This window comes from Pipra filicauda, unplaced genomic scaffold (genome assembly GCF_003945595.2).
Source record: "Pipra filicauda isolate LSUMZ 115617 unplaced genomic scaffold, ASM394559v2 scaffold362_size804934_pilon, whole genome shotgun sequence".
Lineage (NCBI taxonomy): Eukaryota > Metazoa > Chordata > Aves > Passeriformes > Pipridae > Pipra > Pipra filicauda.
The window spans coordinates 603,136-618,923 of NW_024104490.1; the positions used below are offsets into that span (position 1 = coordinate 603,136).

General features: G+C 36.8%; 1 protein-coding gene across 4 annotated transcripts in view; it reads left to right on the plus strand.

Moving 5' to 3' along the window:
• Positions 1-15,320, plus strand: part of CNTLN (centlein) — a 205,671-nt gene extending 190,351 nt beyond the window's left edge. For all 4 annotated transcript variants that reach the window (XM_039384599.1, XM_039384601.1, XM_039384600.1 and 1 more), the window contains 3 exons: positions 5,251-5,436; positions 6,724-6,801; positions 15,078-15,320. In XM_039384599.1, the coding sequence (XP_039240533.1) occupies positions 5,251-5,436; positions 6,724-6,801; positions 15,078-15,179 (366 nt within the window). In that variant the 3' untranslated portion in view covers positions 15,180-15,320. The remainder of the gene's footprint in view (positions 1-5,250; positions 5,437-6,723; positions 6,802-15,077) is intronic.
• The last annotated feature ends 468 nt before the right edge of the window (positions 15,321-15,788 follow it).

A 15,788-nucleotide genomic window follows, 5' to 3' on the forward strand; every position in this document is an offset into this window, starting at 1 on the left:
GGCTGGGCCCAGAGAGGGGTGGTAAAATGGAGTTGCATCCAGCTGGTGGCCTGTCACTCGTGGGTGTGCCCCAGGGCTCATTACTGTAGCCAGTTCTGTTTAATATGTTAACTAATAGGTTAATCTGGACTAGGGGATTGAGGGCACCCTCAGTCACTCTACGTATGACACCAAGTTTGGTGGGAATGTTGATCTTCTGGAGGGCAGGAACATGTGGACAGGCTGGATTCATGGGCCGAGGCCAATAGTATGAGGTTCAATACATCAAAGGGCTGGGTCCTGCCCTTGGGTCACACCAATTCTGTGCAATAATGATACAGGTTTAGGGAAGAGTGTCTTGAGATCTTCTCAGCAGAAACTTGAGGGTGCCGGTTGACAGTGGCTGAACATGAGCCAGCAGTGCCAGGAGGCCAAGGAAGGCCAGTGGCATCTTGACCGGTACCAAGCATAGTGAGTCCAGCAGAACTAGGGAAGTGATTGTCCTGCTGTAGGGAAATGATAGTGCTGCTGTACTTGGCACTGATGAGACTGCACCTGGAGTACTGTGTTCAGTTTTGGGCCCCTAACTTCAAAAAGGACATTGAGGTAGGTGTTGGAGCATGTCCAGAGAAAGGCAACAGTGCTGTTGATGGCTCTGGAGCACAAGTCTGATGAGGAGGGAGTTGGGGGTGTTTAATCTGGAGAAAAGAAGGCTCAGGAGGGAACGTCACTGCTCTCTACAACTACCTAAAAGGAGACTGTAGTGAGGTGGGGGTCAGTCTCTTCTGCCATGTCTCAAGTGAAAGGACCAGAGGAAATGGCCTTAAGTTGCACCAGGTAGGTGCAGATTAGACATTAGAAAAAAACATTTCACTTAAAGAGTGGCTAAGCATTGGAATAAGTTGCCCAGGGAGTTGCTCTGGAGTGTTCAAGAGGTATATGGATATGGCACTTGGGGGTATGGTTAAGAGGTGATTATGGTGGTGCTGGGTTGATAGTTGGACTAGGTGATCCTTGAGGTCTCTTCCAACCTTCATGATTCTGTGATTCTGTGATCTCAGCCGGACCCAGCACACTGTTATTACTATTGTACAATACACCGTAAAGTTTAAAATTACCCATCACTCATGTGAGCCATGGGCCCTGCCATGAGATCTGCACCAATGCAAGACTGAAATCTGGCCATATATAGTGTCAGTGCTATCTAGCATCAGACTTTGGTTTGTCTTAGGGGCATTAAGTTTTATTATGCTACAAACAACAACATTAGAGTGTGTAAACTAACATGGTAATTACAGGAAAAATTTTAGGTGTTGACTCAGTCATATGACATTACTTGGGGCCATTGATCAAATTGTGTCAATTACAGGATCAACGAGTGTCAGTGTTTTGGGATGTAAAGACCTTATTAATAGTGTGCTGTCATGGCCTTTGTATCACCATGGCTTCTTTGAGTGTTTAAATATTACCTTTTAATTGAAAAAAGATCTTTGTCTTTATACATCTCAAAACTGGCAAAAGATACAGTGCTAAGTGATTACATAGGGAGACCAAAATTGGAAACAATATATTAGCTTAAGAATGAATATTTCGCGTTGTGAAAATAAAGTAGAAAGCCTTATAAGGGAGATATTTCAGAACTCTATGCAAACCAGCATATGTAATATATACTGTATTCCCATATGGAGTTAGTAGATGATTCGACAATTGCTACTGATTAAAAAGAGCTGGGAACTTTAAGGTCATGCTGTTAGAATTTTAAGCTCATTTTTTTCCCAGTCAGATCAGTAGTGATTGCACTGGTCTGACAAAATGTGTTGTAGATTTGTTTTAGGAATTACTCAAGAATTCCTATTCTATTTGCCTGGTAGCAGCTAAGTGTGTCCCACAGGAACAACTCTGATGGTAACATCTAAGTTGGGAAAATGGCTTTACTAACAAAATATCCCTAGATTTGACACCAAAGAAAAACAGAGAAAATATCAAATCCTAGTATTACTAGTACTAATAAAGGCATTGTTATGCATCAATATAGTACCAAAATCATATACTGCATTGATTTCCTTGCAGGGAGATTTGTATCACCTATGTATGCTTGTAAGTTTAAACATAAACTGTTTTTAAATGCACAGGAGAAAATTTTTTCATTCAAAATCCTACACATTTTCAGTTTGGAAATGGATCTTCCTAACTCAGTTTCTAAGAGCTGTGTGACTTGACGCTGAGCATTTCTGTATTGGAGGATGAACTGACATATAATCACTAATAATAAGTAAAGAATTTAGCATATGAATACATTAGTATATGTCAGATAAGAAAATATAAACAGAAAAGGCATCTTAAAATTTTTAAGGCACTTATCCAGTGAAAAAATGTATATAAAAACATTATTACAGCCTAATAACATGAAGGAAGGAGGTTCAAAAATAGCTAGTCTGTCACAGTCCAATTTGAAAATCCATAAAGTAGTCTTATTTTTCACATATGGTTTGTGTTTTACATATGCTTTAGTGTATTAGAACTGCGTGAGGGAAAAAGGAATTGAAGTGCAAGTCCTCCATATGTATGATCTACTGTGATTATATATAAAGTGTGTGCTTGCATATCAAAATCTATTAGTTGTAATTTTCTCTCTGATTTTTGTTTAAACTTCCTTTTTCTTCTTTCTTTTTTTTTCTTGTTTTAGTTTTTTTTGTAGGTTTTTTTTTTGTTTGGGTTTTGGTTTCTTTGTTGGAGGTTAATTTGTTTTGGTTTTTTGCTTGTTTTTTTGTTTTTCTTTTCTTTAAAATTGCTGTAACAGATTCTTCAGTGTCTTTCTGGTACCTTCTTTTCTGGAACTGTGGACTAAAAGGCAGTCACAGTGGAGTTGCAGTTTCTGGATTCCACTGCTGTGATCAGCTTGTTCATTCATCATGAACCTCCTTTGGACTTTGGATGCACCAATAATATTTGTCTAATAATATTGAATGACTATTGCCTGGCAATGTTTATATGTTGTCTAAGGCATTCAAGTGAATGTTTAACTTCGTTTATTATCATGCTTTTTGTCTGTGCTGAGCTATTTATCATTATTTGTAGTGGCTTTGCAGTTTGTTTCCTTGATAGTTTGATTTTCTAATTTACATTTCCTCTTTTCATCAGGATACAAATGTGCATCTTCTAGATGTCACTTATGTCTAAAAGAGATATTTTAAAACTTGGGAAGCTGATTCAATTTGATTGAAAAAGTGGAGTTGAATTTATTTTTCCATTGTCAAATACGTCTCCTACACGTTGCAGGAGCCGCTTCACATGTTGGAGCATTCCACATGCTACAAAAACATGTGATTTAACTGTATTTTTTTCATAGTGCATGCTTTTCTATTTGGGGCTCCCTCTTCTCCTAGTCTATTTCCTTCTATGAGCTTGATCCACAGTGCCCTAGCTCCTTGCTTCATTCCTCTCAACTCTGCACATCCATGTACAAAACAGTTTATTGGAAATACTGTAGGTGGAGGGACCCACACTTCGATCAGAAAATCAGAAAAATTTCATTGTACCTCCTCTCTCCATATTTGTGGTAGGGTATTTTTATTTTTATGAATTAAATTTTATTAAATACAGAAAACTGTGAATTTGGGAAGTGGTAGGCAAACATAAACAAATCTTGGGATCAGATGTGCTTTCTTTGAAATATATCAGCAAATGCTCTTTAATGACTGTGTTTTGAATACGCTAGAGGCTGTAGGGTACTTTACCCAAAATGCCAATAAACAGGCTTCATAATTCTGCAGTCAGTTTCTATGAGATGAAGGCATTCTGCAGAAAAAGAATTTTCAGGAGTTAATCAGCTACTGGTGAGATATAGCTTAATAAGATAGGCCCCACATAGGACGATCAAAAGAAAACCTTATTCTCTCATTTTAAACTCAGCCAAGGTGTCTGTGTTGACAGTCACAGTTCTGCTTGAGTCACGGAAGTTGAATATGCTAGGAGGATCTTCTGACAATGAGTTACTGCTCTTGTTTCTCAGTCAACAATTTTTAAATAAAATTCTCTTCCTCAGCTTTTGACAAAATGCTTTTTTTGTAGTTGCATAAATATTAAAACAAAATAACTTCTGTTATACAACTGATGATTTATACTAATGCTTAGTGTTATTTCACAGAACCAGAGAACTTAAGGTATAGGAGAGGTAGGAACTTGAAGCATTGGTTCTTTTTTGTACAGTTTGGTTCGTGTTCAGCTGTGGAAAGTACTATTGAAGCTTGGTACTTGTGTGGTGTTGGGGAACAAAAGCCAAAATCAGGTTGGGATTCCATTCAGGTTTCATTCAGATCAACGAAGTCTTTTCAGCAGGATGTTTCATGCTGTTTATTTTATTCTGCTTTGAAATAAACAAAGGAGAGTGGCCTCAGGCCTGCTGGATTTCTTCTTTCCCTTTAACTGCAAGTACAATTTTTAGTCGTATCTTCAGCAGCAGAAAGGGGATGTAAAATTGAGGCTTCTGTTAGAACCTCTGCTTCATACTTTGTCAGAGCCATGGTTCTGGTCTGGCATCTCAGGTGGTATCTGTATAAAACAGCTACTATCTGCAAAGAGCACTCTTGCAAAGAGACTGCCTGGCCCGGCCAGGCCATTGGTAGGGCCAGCTGCATAGAGAATGCAATTCTCTTATGCAAGCCTTGAATACTGTGGACTTGTGTTTTCCAAGGTTGTGCTGCATATCAATAGTGGATTACCACTACTGTGATGATTTAAATTGTAGAAATTATATCGGGAAGAATTGGTAGCCGGGATACTTTTGAATTACCTTGTCTTGGTGGGAACCAAAATTTCATGTTCTGAATAAAGAGATGTACTGGTGTTTCTGCATGCAGTGAGGTATCAATAAGCTTTAAAAAAATCTCAATTTGACTGCAGTAAAGCCTGACATTTCTCTTTTTATTTCAAGAACATTTCTGATAGACTGCATTGGGAAAGGATTTTGATTGATTCTGTGGAATCTGCTTTGTCTTACTTCTGATGGCATTATGAGTGTAGTTATTTTGCTAAAGACATATAAAAACGTACTTATATTTAAGAACATTTTTGTTTTGTTGTATTAATTCATATTTTGTGTTGTAAATAGCGTGTTACTTAGTATTCCAACACATATTCTGTTGAACCAATAACAGAGAATGAAGATAATTCCTATCTAAAGGAGCTTAGGCTAAATGATACTGCTTTTTCCATATGTTTTGTACTATAAGAAAAATTACAGTGGAATATTTTTTTGCTTGTGTCTTCTAGACTCTCAGCAGAGAGTTACAGCACAGCATACAAGAGCTGAGAACAAAAATCAAAAAGGCAAAAAAAGTGGGCAAGATGAAAGCATGTAAAAACTGTCTTTCCCAAGAGTCTGTTCAGTTGGCAGCATCTATCCTTAATGTTTCAACAACTGATCTTGAGGAGATACTAGATGTAGAAGACGAGGAGGTAAGTTATTTTAAGGACATCAGTAAAAAGGAGCTAGATGAGAAGATGCTGTATATTTCCATTCTTGAGGAAAAGGATTTCCAGGTAAAGACTGAAATTTCATTGGGCAGCATCTAGCACATAAATCACAGAATGATTTAATTTAAATAATAAGGTCAGGTTAGAGACTCATAAGGTGGCAAGACTTCAGGCATGCACAAATATAAACATACTGTTTTGAGCATGTGGATGCTGAGACAGTATTTTCCTTTTTCATGAGACTATTTGGCAGGGCTGTACATTATAAATAGACTTCCACGTTAATGAAAACAAAATTAGAATGCATCTTGCTGTGACAGATTGATTTCGTTGATGCTTCCTTTCTTGAATTGTGATACCTATTAAAGGTATTTCTGGTAGACAGATGGTTTCTGGGGAAATCCATTGCCTTTTTTTGTTGATTCTATCATACATTTTACTATGAAATATTTGATAGTGTTTCATCAAATCACCCTCTATTAAATAGATACAGTAATAGGATTTCTTATCCATATTTATTTAGGACTGATCAAATAATACATGAAAAAGCCCGTACAGTTGCTTTAATAAGTGTCTAGGAGTTGACCATTATTGGCCTGTAACAGTACTCTGGTGATGACTTAGATTTAATCTTATTGGAGCTTTATATTAAAGAAGCCACAAAAGAGAGTTTTCACGTTGGTTAAACAGCAGTGCATGGTATGTGTATGCACTGATATGGATTACATTCATGAATACAAATATAATGGACTGATCCCTGCCCTGTTTACTAACATTTATACATATATGCCCTGTAAAGGGCATTCTCTTTGGCAGAATTGTTCCATACTTACCTCATTCTCAGAGTAATTTCTACATCCTTTGTCTTTTGTCGTAGTCGCCACTGTGCATACATGTTAAAACACAAATATACTTAACTATAAATAGAAAACAAATTTAAAGCACAGGTGATGAATTTGCACTACACATACACTACATATTCCATTTATCAGTGCGTAGACTCAGGCACCGTTATGTTGAACTCATAAAATTTAGACGTAGATCACACATACACCGGTATATTCATATAAAGGGAGCGTGCCACACATGTTTTTAGGGACATGCACAGACAAGGGTGGGTTTATAAATTTAACAGGGCACTGATACTTGGTGGATATGCTTCAGATAACTAATTTTGCAAGCATAGTTCCCACTTCCATATGCTTTTTATTTAATGTATACCCAATTACACATTTCCTTTGTTGTTTCTTATGTGTTTCTATTTTTTAGGAAACAGCAAAGACAAAAATGGAATTTGAAAAAGATAAAGAATGGCTGCAGCGTATACAGAAACTTACGGAAGCACAGGTGCTCAATTTATATCTTCCCTTAATGAATTATAATTTTGTACTCTGAGTAGCTAAGTGGTTTTAGGTTGTAATTAATACATTGCATTTGTTATTATGTTGCCATTGATGGTCCCAAACTATATTGTGATAAGGCAATGTGAAATCCTTGTTTCGTAGCGTTTTGTTTTTATTTCTTTTAAAAGAAGAGTCACTGCATAAAACTGAAGAAATGTTACTCTAGGATTTGTGATAACTTAACAACTGAAACCAGTGAAACAATGCTGGAGAAAACCAGCACAGATCTTGGCAAATGTTAATTGAATTATTGAAACAGTGTGTACTGCTTGCTAGAGTGAAAATGATCCATTCTCTCATACCTCTTAGGAAAAAGAGACTTTTTTTTTATGTGCCTTTAAAGTTACTAGTTGTTATGGACACCTGAGGAGTTCATGGGTTTCGATGACCTTTTACTGCGGACCTGTTTCTAGTCAATTCATGTTTTCCTCATAGCCAGACAGCTGTTTATTATCGTGTCTTCTCGCATTCTCTACAATATTTTCTACTGAGACCTCGAGCAGCTTGTTAGTGGGAAGTAAATATTGATTTGGCATCCTGTCAATGCAGAAAGAATGAAAAAATTTCCACCAGAGGCCCCTCAAACATTTTCCTATCGACATTTTCTGGGCAGAGAGGAAAGCTGCATAGAGGATGACAAGTCTGAGACTAGTAGAAATCCCTGCGGGGTCCATTGAGACTGCTGCTGTGACCTGTGTGATACTTTTTCTTCTCTTTCAAGTCTTTTTTTTTAATACACAGAGAATCTGCTGGGATGCTCCCCTCTTGTAAGTGATCAAGGGCAGTTTATTGGCAGGTGAGAGCCCAGCTTTTGTAGCCATAGTCAGTTTTTGTTTGGACATCACTGACAACATATACCGACTCTTGAAACTTTTCCATTATATTTTTAGTTGTCTCCTTTATTTAGATGATGGGTAGCTGATGTCTGAAAGGAAATAAAATTTGATTTATAAATACAGTGTTCCTAATGCATATTCACTAGCATGGGTCCATTAGCGATGTAGTTAATAACAGTTAAGAATGCAAATGATTGAAAATATTTTGAAAGCCATTTCAGGGGAACATACAAATCATACATTTTATCATGAACAGCTTTTGTGTCTTGTGACCAGATTTTAAGAAATGACAGGTTTTCCCTCTTTCATTATCAAAACTTACTGCCATTAAGACTGTGTAATTTCTGCAGCAGAGGAGATGGAAATATCAGCGTGCTTTTACTGGCTTTGTCAGATATACTGGCATTTTAATTAAACCTCATGAAACTCAGCAGTAAAAGCACAATTATTTATATTCATTTAATTGCCTTAATTTTAAGAATTTTTTTCAAAATCTATACATTTCAAGATTTTGTACATATTACGAGCTCTAAAGCGGGAATCAGATTTATGGAATACAATGAAGACTTCTTACTCTATCTTTTGTTATCATTCTTTGGTAAATCACTAAAAACTTCATAGCAGAATTTTATCACTTCTCTTTATCTGCTATAGACAGACAGCAAAAACCAGGGCATGGAGAATGAAGGAATTATTGACTATGAAACAAGCTATATTAGGATTGCAGATGTCAACTAGGGACAGAAGAGCTCATTGCTCTTAGCTGTGTAAGTTTGTGTACAAGTAATTGTGATTTTCAGTGATTTTTGCTCCATCTTGTGGGTTCCTTAGGAGGAACACTGAGGGTGCAAGTAATTTTGTGGCAAGCAGCCCATTTTTAGAATTGTGAGAGGATTATAGTGCTTTTTAGGAGCAGCCAGCTGTGCTTTTCATTTCTGTACATGTTAAGGCACATAGATGGAAATTGTTAAGATTTATTCCTCTGTATTTGGGAGCAGCTCATGGAAGAGCTCTATGCCCTTTAAAATACTTTACTCGTATCTTGTAGAGCTTGGTTGTGGTTTCTTTTAGTAAGCTTTGGTAATTCTTCTGATCAGAAAACTAAAGCTCATGCTGAAATGTAAGCTTTCTGTCAGACTTTGCTCATAACAGACTGGCTACTTAGTGTTACATGTTGGCAAACTGCGTACCATTTGCAATCTTGAACAAAGATGCAGGATTGCCCTTTTCTGTTTTTCTGAGTAAAGGTTCTGTTGAAAAGTGCATCAGATCTCCTAACACTGCAGTTTGATATAGTGTCTATTTGTGCCATTGAGCCAGGACTTTGGAACATAATTGCCCAGCAGTATTGATTTAATTGCCTAGGTTTATTTGTGGACTCCTAATTATTGACTGGAGGTAAATTTAATGGAGAAACTTTTATGAACACTGGGAAACTGCTGCTATTGCTGTTATACATAATGAACTGCATCATATCCCTTTAGATCATTCTTCAAACTAATTTTATTCCACTGTGACAGTACGATAACATTTAAAATGTCATAGACGTTTTATTTTTATTACTGACATACGCCATTTTACTGCTGCATTAGAATTTTGGGGGGGACTGAGGGAAGCACTAGTTGCTTTTTATTGTCAGTTTATAGATTTTCCTAAAGTGTAATGATAAAGGATAGCACACCTCTATTTTCACTTCATCTGTACCTTTATTTTCCATACTCTTATGACTTGAAAATGTCTAATATCTGTCAGCTTTACAAGAATATTAATATTTTTAGTGATAAATATTTTTGCATTCCTGACACTCACAGGCACCAGTCAGAGTTTGTGTCTTTATTTTATCGACTACTATAGAAACACATGTCAAGAAATTATACCACTGCTAAGAAGCTTATGATTTGAAAGAGACATCTCTACATTGGGATGTTATTACGTAAATACAGATCATATAATATGAAAGTACAGTCATGTTATGGATTTGGCAGAGCTGGGAAAAATCACTTACTGTCTAAATCTACATTTGAATGGCCAAGAAGTGGTTTTTTTCTGTTGCTTTTCTGTATTTATATGATAACACCCTAGAGTGTTTTCACTAAAGAATAAAAATAAATCATCTTAATAATTGCCATTAGGATAAAAAGAAAATGGTTCGCTTGCCTATGAAGAACCTGAATGTAGAGAGGGTTCACATGAGTGCATGCAGATAGCTGCTACCTGAATATGAGTAGAGGCATCAGACTCATTATGCATTACTGTTTGAGCTCAGGAGAAGTTGGGAGAGGTATGACAATACAGACTTTTCAGCTTTCAATGGTTTATGGTATCTGGGAGGGAACAAATATGGTTATCTCAATATGTTTGTGCGTTTAGTGCTTGCAAGGCAAGTGGTGGGGCTTTTACCCACTTTATCCCTTACGTCTGTGTGTGTGTGTGTGTCTTATTAATTGAACGTAGCTCTCTCTTTTTACAATTATAAACACACACCCCAAGAATCCCCAAACAAAATAGCAGTCTTCTCTATTTTTTTCTCATCATAGGAAACTTACATAGCTAAAGCAAGAGGATGACTTTTATTTCATGTAACTTAAACATGATTTCTTATACCACTCTCAGCTTTCATTCATTGTGACTGATTGTAAGGAACATCATCTCAGAGCAATCCATTAATAATTTCGTATGTGAGTACAGCACGTTAGCCCAACCCAGATTGCTGCCTGAAGTCTTCAAGAACTATTTTTTAGTAAAATGCAAACATCTATCTAACTTTTCCAAGCAGTGAAGCAAATGACAGCATTGATTTAGTATGTCCCTATGAGATCTGCTTACCTTCTCTCCCTTCTCATGTACTCCTAGGGATATCACATAAACAAAGCTGCCTAGTAAAATCTTTACTCTTTTGACTTCATTATGAATCTAAATATCATATTCCAATGGTGAAAACTTCCACAAAGGCTCCCTTCCCTCTGTTCTGTGGGCATTCTGTAAGTATGTATGTAACCCATTTCTAGAACAGGTTTTGGAACAGTATGTTCACTAATCATCAGTAGGGATTTTCCCCAGCCCCTTTTTAGGATTTGCACTGGCTTCCCAATACAGATTTGTGTTGCTGTCCTCTGGGAATGGACACCTACAGCTATGATTGTTTCAAATTCTTCCAGTTGGAGCTCACCTGCTTTGCTTTTCATTAGACTGTCTCCAGTCTGTCTTTTCTTTGAACAGGTGTCTACTCACTGCCTGTCCTCTGATCACACCCACATATTGACCCGTGCACAAGCAGCTGCACACACTCACTACTGCAACTCATCACCAGGTATTTCAAGTACCTACACCTTAAAAAGCAGCACCAGCGTAGTCTAAACCATATTGTGGGCACCACTGGCATTGATATCAGACCATCAGAAAGTAACCATGATTTTGTTCTCACTATGAGAGTAAGAGCTTAGTCCTGTGCATTGACAATCCACTGCAGTACAAATCTGTGTTTTATCTCATACACACAAGCAAAACCATGTTACATCACTTGTTCTGAACTGAAAACGAGGAGAAATTGGCTTGATTACTCAGAATAAGAATACAGATGGACCCACACATCTTTATATAATCATGTATATACAGTCATCACAAAGCAGAATAAGAACAAAGAAGTCAGGAACAACAATGAAGTGAAGCATTTCTCTAATTTATTTTTTTAACTTTGACTTTTATTTTATGGTGAAATTAGGAGGCTTTGGTTATTGGTCTGAGTTTCTAGTTTTATTTCAGATTATTTTTTTGTGGTTCACTTACTTCAATTTAAATCAGCTCTGCAGTGCATTTGAATAGTTTTCTTGGGCAAGTGTATTATACTGATGATCCATATGGGGAGATTTAAAATAGTTGTAACCACTAATTTATGTACTCTAAAATTTAAATACCTTTATTTTTATAATAGCACATTTTAGATTTTGTAAAGCAGAAGACAAGTAATGCTACACTCTGCGAATGGAGACACTATGTCTCATCAGAACAACAACGTTGCCTTGCATTCATTATAAGTCTTTTCACGGGAAAATATGTGTATATTTATACACTTGTGTTGAGGGAGACTCAGTCATGTGGTGTAAGGTCGGTAAGTATTACTAGTTTGTTTTTCACGGAAGGGATATCCAAAAGAAGCAAACTTAAGGTCAGAATAAATAGGTTAGAGAAACAGAATTAACTGTCACCATTTCTGACTTTTTAGGATCATATTACCTTACATATATCCATACACCAAGGTATCTGTCTAATAAGTTGTGTAAGAAATATGCCTTTCATTCATATGGCTTTCTAGTATCAAAGAATAAATCTGTAAGTCTGGAAAGATGTATAAATAAATAAAATTCTTTAAATACACAGGTAGTGGATTTAAAGCTTGCGCTTTCAAATGTTGTGAATTTATACAAGTCAATGAAATACTGCTTCTGTTAAAGCCTACCATAATGTACTGATTTAGGATCACTGCCCATTCAGTTAGATGGATTGTGGCACAGATAATTATAAAGCATTTGAAAGAAATACCATTATGTATTAAAATATCTAACTATCGTGGTATAAACAAGTTTTGACTCTTTAGGTGTGCACTTAGCACTCACTGAACTTCCAAAGCCTTCCCCAAGCACATGGCAGGTTTGGAAGCTGGGATAAATAGAGACATCTTCAAAAGTTGTGAAGTTCTAGAGAAAAATGTAAAGGAAAGCTTCCCAGTATAATTGCAGAGCCATCATTAAAAGTAAATCTTACAGGCTTCTATTAAAGATGAAGACTCTAGAGATCATCCAGTTCTGGGTGTGTGTATAGAAAGAAAACCAGATAGAACCATACAGCACTTTCTCTGAAAACAACAAATGTTGAAAGAATGGCATAATGTTCCACTTCCAAATGCTCTTGATTTAAATGAGTCATTTAAATGGAAAGGGTTCTTGAAATATCACTTTGCTATCACATGGAAGCCACAGAGAGAAGTGATCAGCAAGTAAAATTTAGCTAGAATTATATGAGCCAGAGACATCAATAAGAAACCATTCATCTCAGGTACAACATTAAGGAGGTGAAATCTATCAGAATGAATGAAGTCAAGCTAGGCCAGAAGAATTAGAGACTTTGAAGTAATGATATAGTGTTCTCTTAGAAAACATATTTAGACAAAGAGAGAGAGCAATTAGAGTGAACAGGATGCTGGAGTCTGTGTTTTTAAAGCATGATAGCAAATAAGCCTCACAGAATGTCAGGTAAGATTATGTCTTATATTACGCTGAATAGATTTGTGCTCAGTGAATTCGATCCCTCTATTCCCCCAAAAGTCATCACAATAGCACACAGGAGAAAACTGACAGGTGTAGATGACTACTAGAAAATTCTTACCATAGGCATAAGTTATTTATGACAGATGGAGACATGTCTGGCCAGAAGTACCAGCCCTTTAAAACTCCATTTCCTGTAGAAAAGGGAAATAATGTGTATTATTGTCCTTTTTCTGTAACTACAAAGTGACTGCTATTGATAAGATTTTCCTTGCTACCATTTCAGACTTTTTTTCTGACTTGTTAGTAATTACAAATATCAGTATAGAGATTCATATCTGTATATCAGTTCACACATTACATCAGCATTTGTATTTTATGTACTTTTATGTCTGGGTTTTTTATTTGTTTCTTTTGTAATTTTTGTTTCATATATTTAGGAAACAGGCAGTACTCCATCTGGTGTAGGTACTATACAATTTTCTCTTTAAAATGGAATAAAAAAGTGAAAAAATAAAGTCAGGGCAGCAACACTGAACTAGACAGGAATTCTAGATGAAAAAGTATTGCATTCAACTACAGTTGTGAAAAGCACAAGCAGGTGATTGGCTTGTTTCACCAAATGCTATATTTTACCAAATTTTTTTCTGGTGGCCTTATTAAGGTAAAATTCTCTCTCCTTCTGATATGAGAAAAAGCTGTTAACTGCTGGTGTGGGGCTGATCCCTCAGCCACCACTGGTCTCTCCAGGAGTTCAAGGAAGGTGACAGAGCTCTGTGAAACTGATAGAGACTTTTCGACAGTGAACGAAAACTGCCTTGCTCTCCTCTGTGGCACAGCACTGGCCACTCTGAGTGGCGCTGCCATGACCAGTGTTCTATACCACCTTTAAAAATACTTCCCAGCAAACAGTGAACTGACACATCAAGACTGTGAAAGAAAAGCCCTTAAGCTTTAAGGAGATGACACTGAAAAATATACCAAATATCTTTCTTTTAAGGCATCAGTTATGCAAATACAACTCTTATACAGAGGAGTTAGAAAAGAGGGTTTCATTTTTCTCTGTAGATATCACAGAATCACAGAATCACAGAATATTCAGAGTTGGAAGGGACCCACAAGAATCGTCAAGTCAAACTCTTAGCCCTACACAGGACCATCCCCAAGAGTCACACCATGTGCTTGAGAGTATCATCCAAACACTTCTTGAACTCTGGCAGGCTTGGTGCTGTGACCACTTCCCTGAGGAGCCTGTTCCAGTGCCCAAACACCCTCTGGGGGAAGAACCTTTTTCTAATATCCAACCTAAACCTCCCCTGACACAACTTCAGGCCATTCCCTTGGGTTCCGTCACTGGTCACCGCAGAGAAGAGATCAGTGCCTGCTCCTCCTCTTCCCCTCATGAGGAAGTCATGACTGCAATGAGGTCTTCCCTCAGTCTCCTCTTCTGCAGGCTACAATTTTTTGGTATCATGTTTTAGAGAGGCAGACGTTTGTGGCATATTCCAATTAATGCACTTGGAGGTTTGAGGTTTTATTTTGCTTTGAGTGTTTTTTTGTGGGTTTGTGTTTGGGGATTTTTTTTTTTTTGGTTTTGTTTTATTTTGGTGTTTTGGTGGTGGGGGTAGTTTGGGGTTTTGGGTCTTTGTTTGTTTGTTTATTATACAAGTTTTCATGTGTGAGTCTAAGGCAATTGACACAGCACTGAAAATTATACTGGTAGTTCTGTCTCATCCTCCTGAGAGTAGTGAACATACACTCATATACTACTATTTCTGCATGCCCTAGAGGTGACTGTAACCTTTTATTGATCAGCTGATTGAAGAGAAATGACAGAGATGCTGGTACTGCAGTTTACATCATTAACATGGTCAGTAAAGCATGAATTGTTCAATAAGGAGTTTATCTTTTTTCATTTTACTCTGCTTTTATATCATTTTTATGATAGAGAGCAAATTTTCAGACACTAACTGAGCAGATGAACTTTAAAGATCAGATACGTCTGTGTGTGGTAATTGTCAGAACTAAGTGTTATCTGATAGTTTAAAGATATTTAATAAATGTCTTTCACATGAGGAAAATGAAGTCCAATGATCATTTTTCTTACTATGTTTCTTTTTCAGTTTCCTTTTGCCTCACACTTAATGGATGTCGTACTGGAAAAATTAAATGAGAAGAAGAAACTGGTAGAAGAGTACAGTTCTCTCGTGAAGCAAACTCTATGATATTGCTAAGACCTGTCTTTGCAAAGTGTGTCTTTCCTCTTCACATAAAGAACTGTCAATATGCGTGTTCAATACAGACATAGAAACTATGAACTAATTAATTGTTGAACAAGAAGAATTAATTAAATTCCTATTAGGAAACAGTGTGGTATTTGATTCCTGAAGACAGAAATTGCTTCAAATCAATGCAAAGTTCAAAATTATTTTTCTTTAAATCCATTGGCAGTGAACACTAGTGCAGGCTTTGTAGAGAGAAGATGTCTTTGTTATGACTAATATACATCTGTACAATTTTGAAAGCACAAAATGCACCTAAGTAATACCTGGTTGTACTAATCAGAACAGTAGAAGTAGGATTTACAGAGTGTCTTGGTGTAAATGCTAATTCACGTAGAAAATACGTCTCAAAAGGAGAGAACTTCTCAGCCTACTACTTTTTTCTCAAAACTTACACATCTTGCTTTACTGGCCCTGCAAATTACTGTATCTCCTGGGCAACTGGGTATGGCGAGATGTCTTTTCTTGACCCAAGAGTAAACAAGAGCAGTGAATGGTGCAGAACCCAATTATCTACTTCATCTGAAGACAGAGAGCAAAACAAAATCCTTA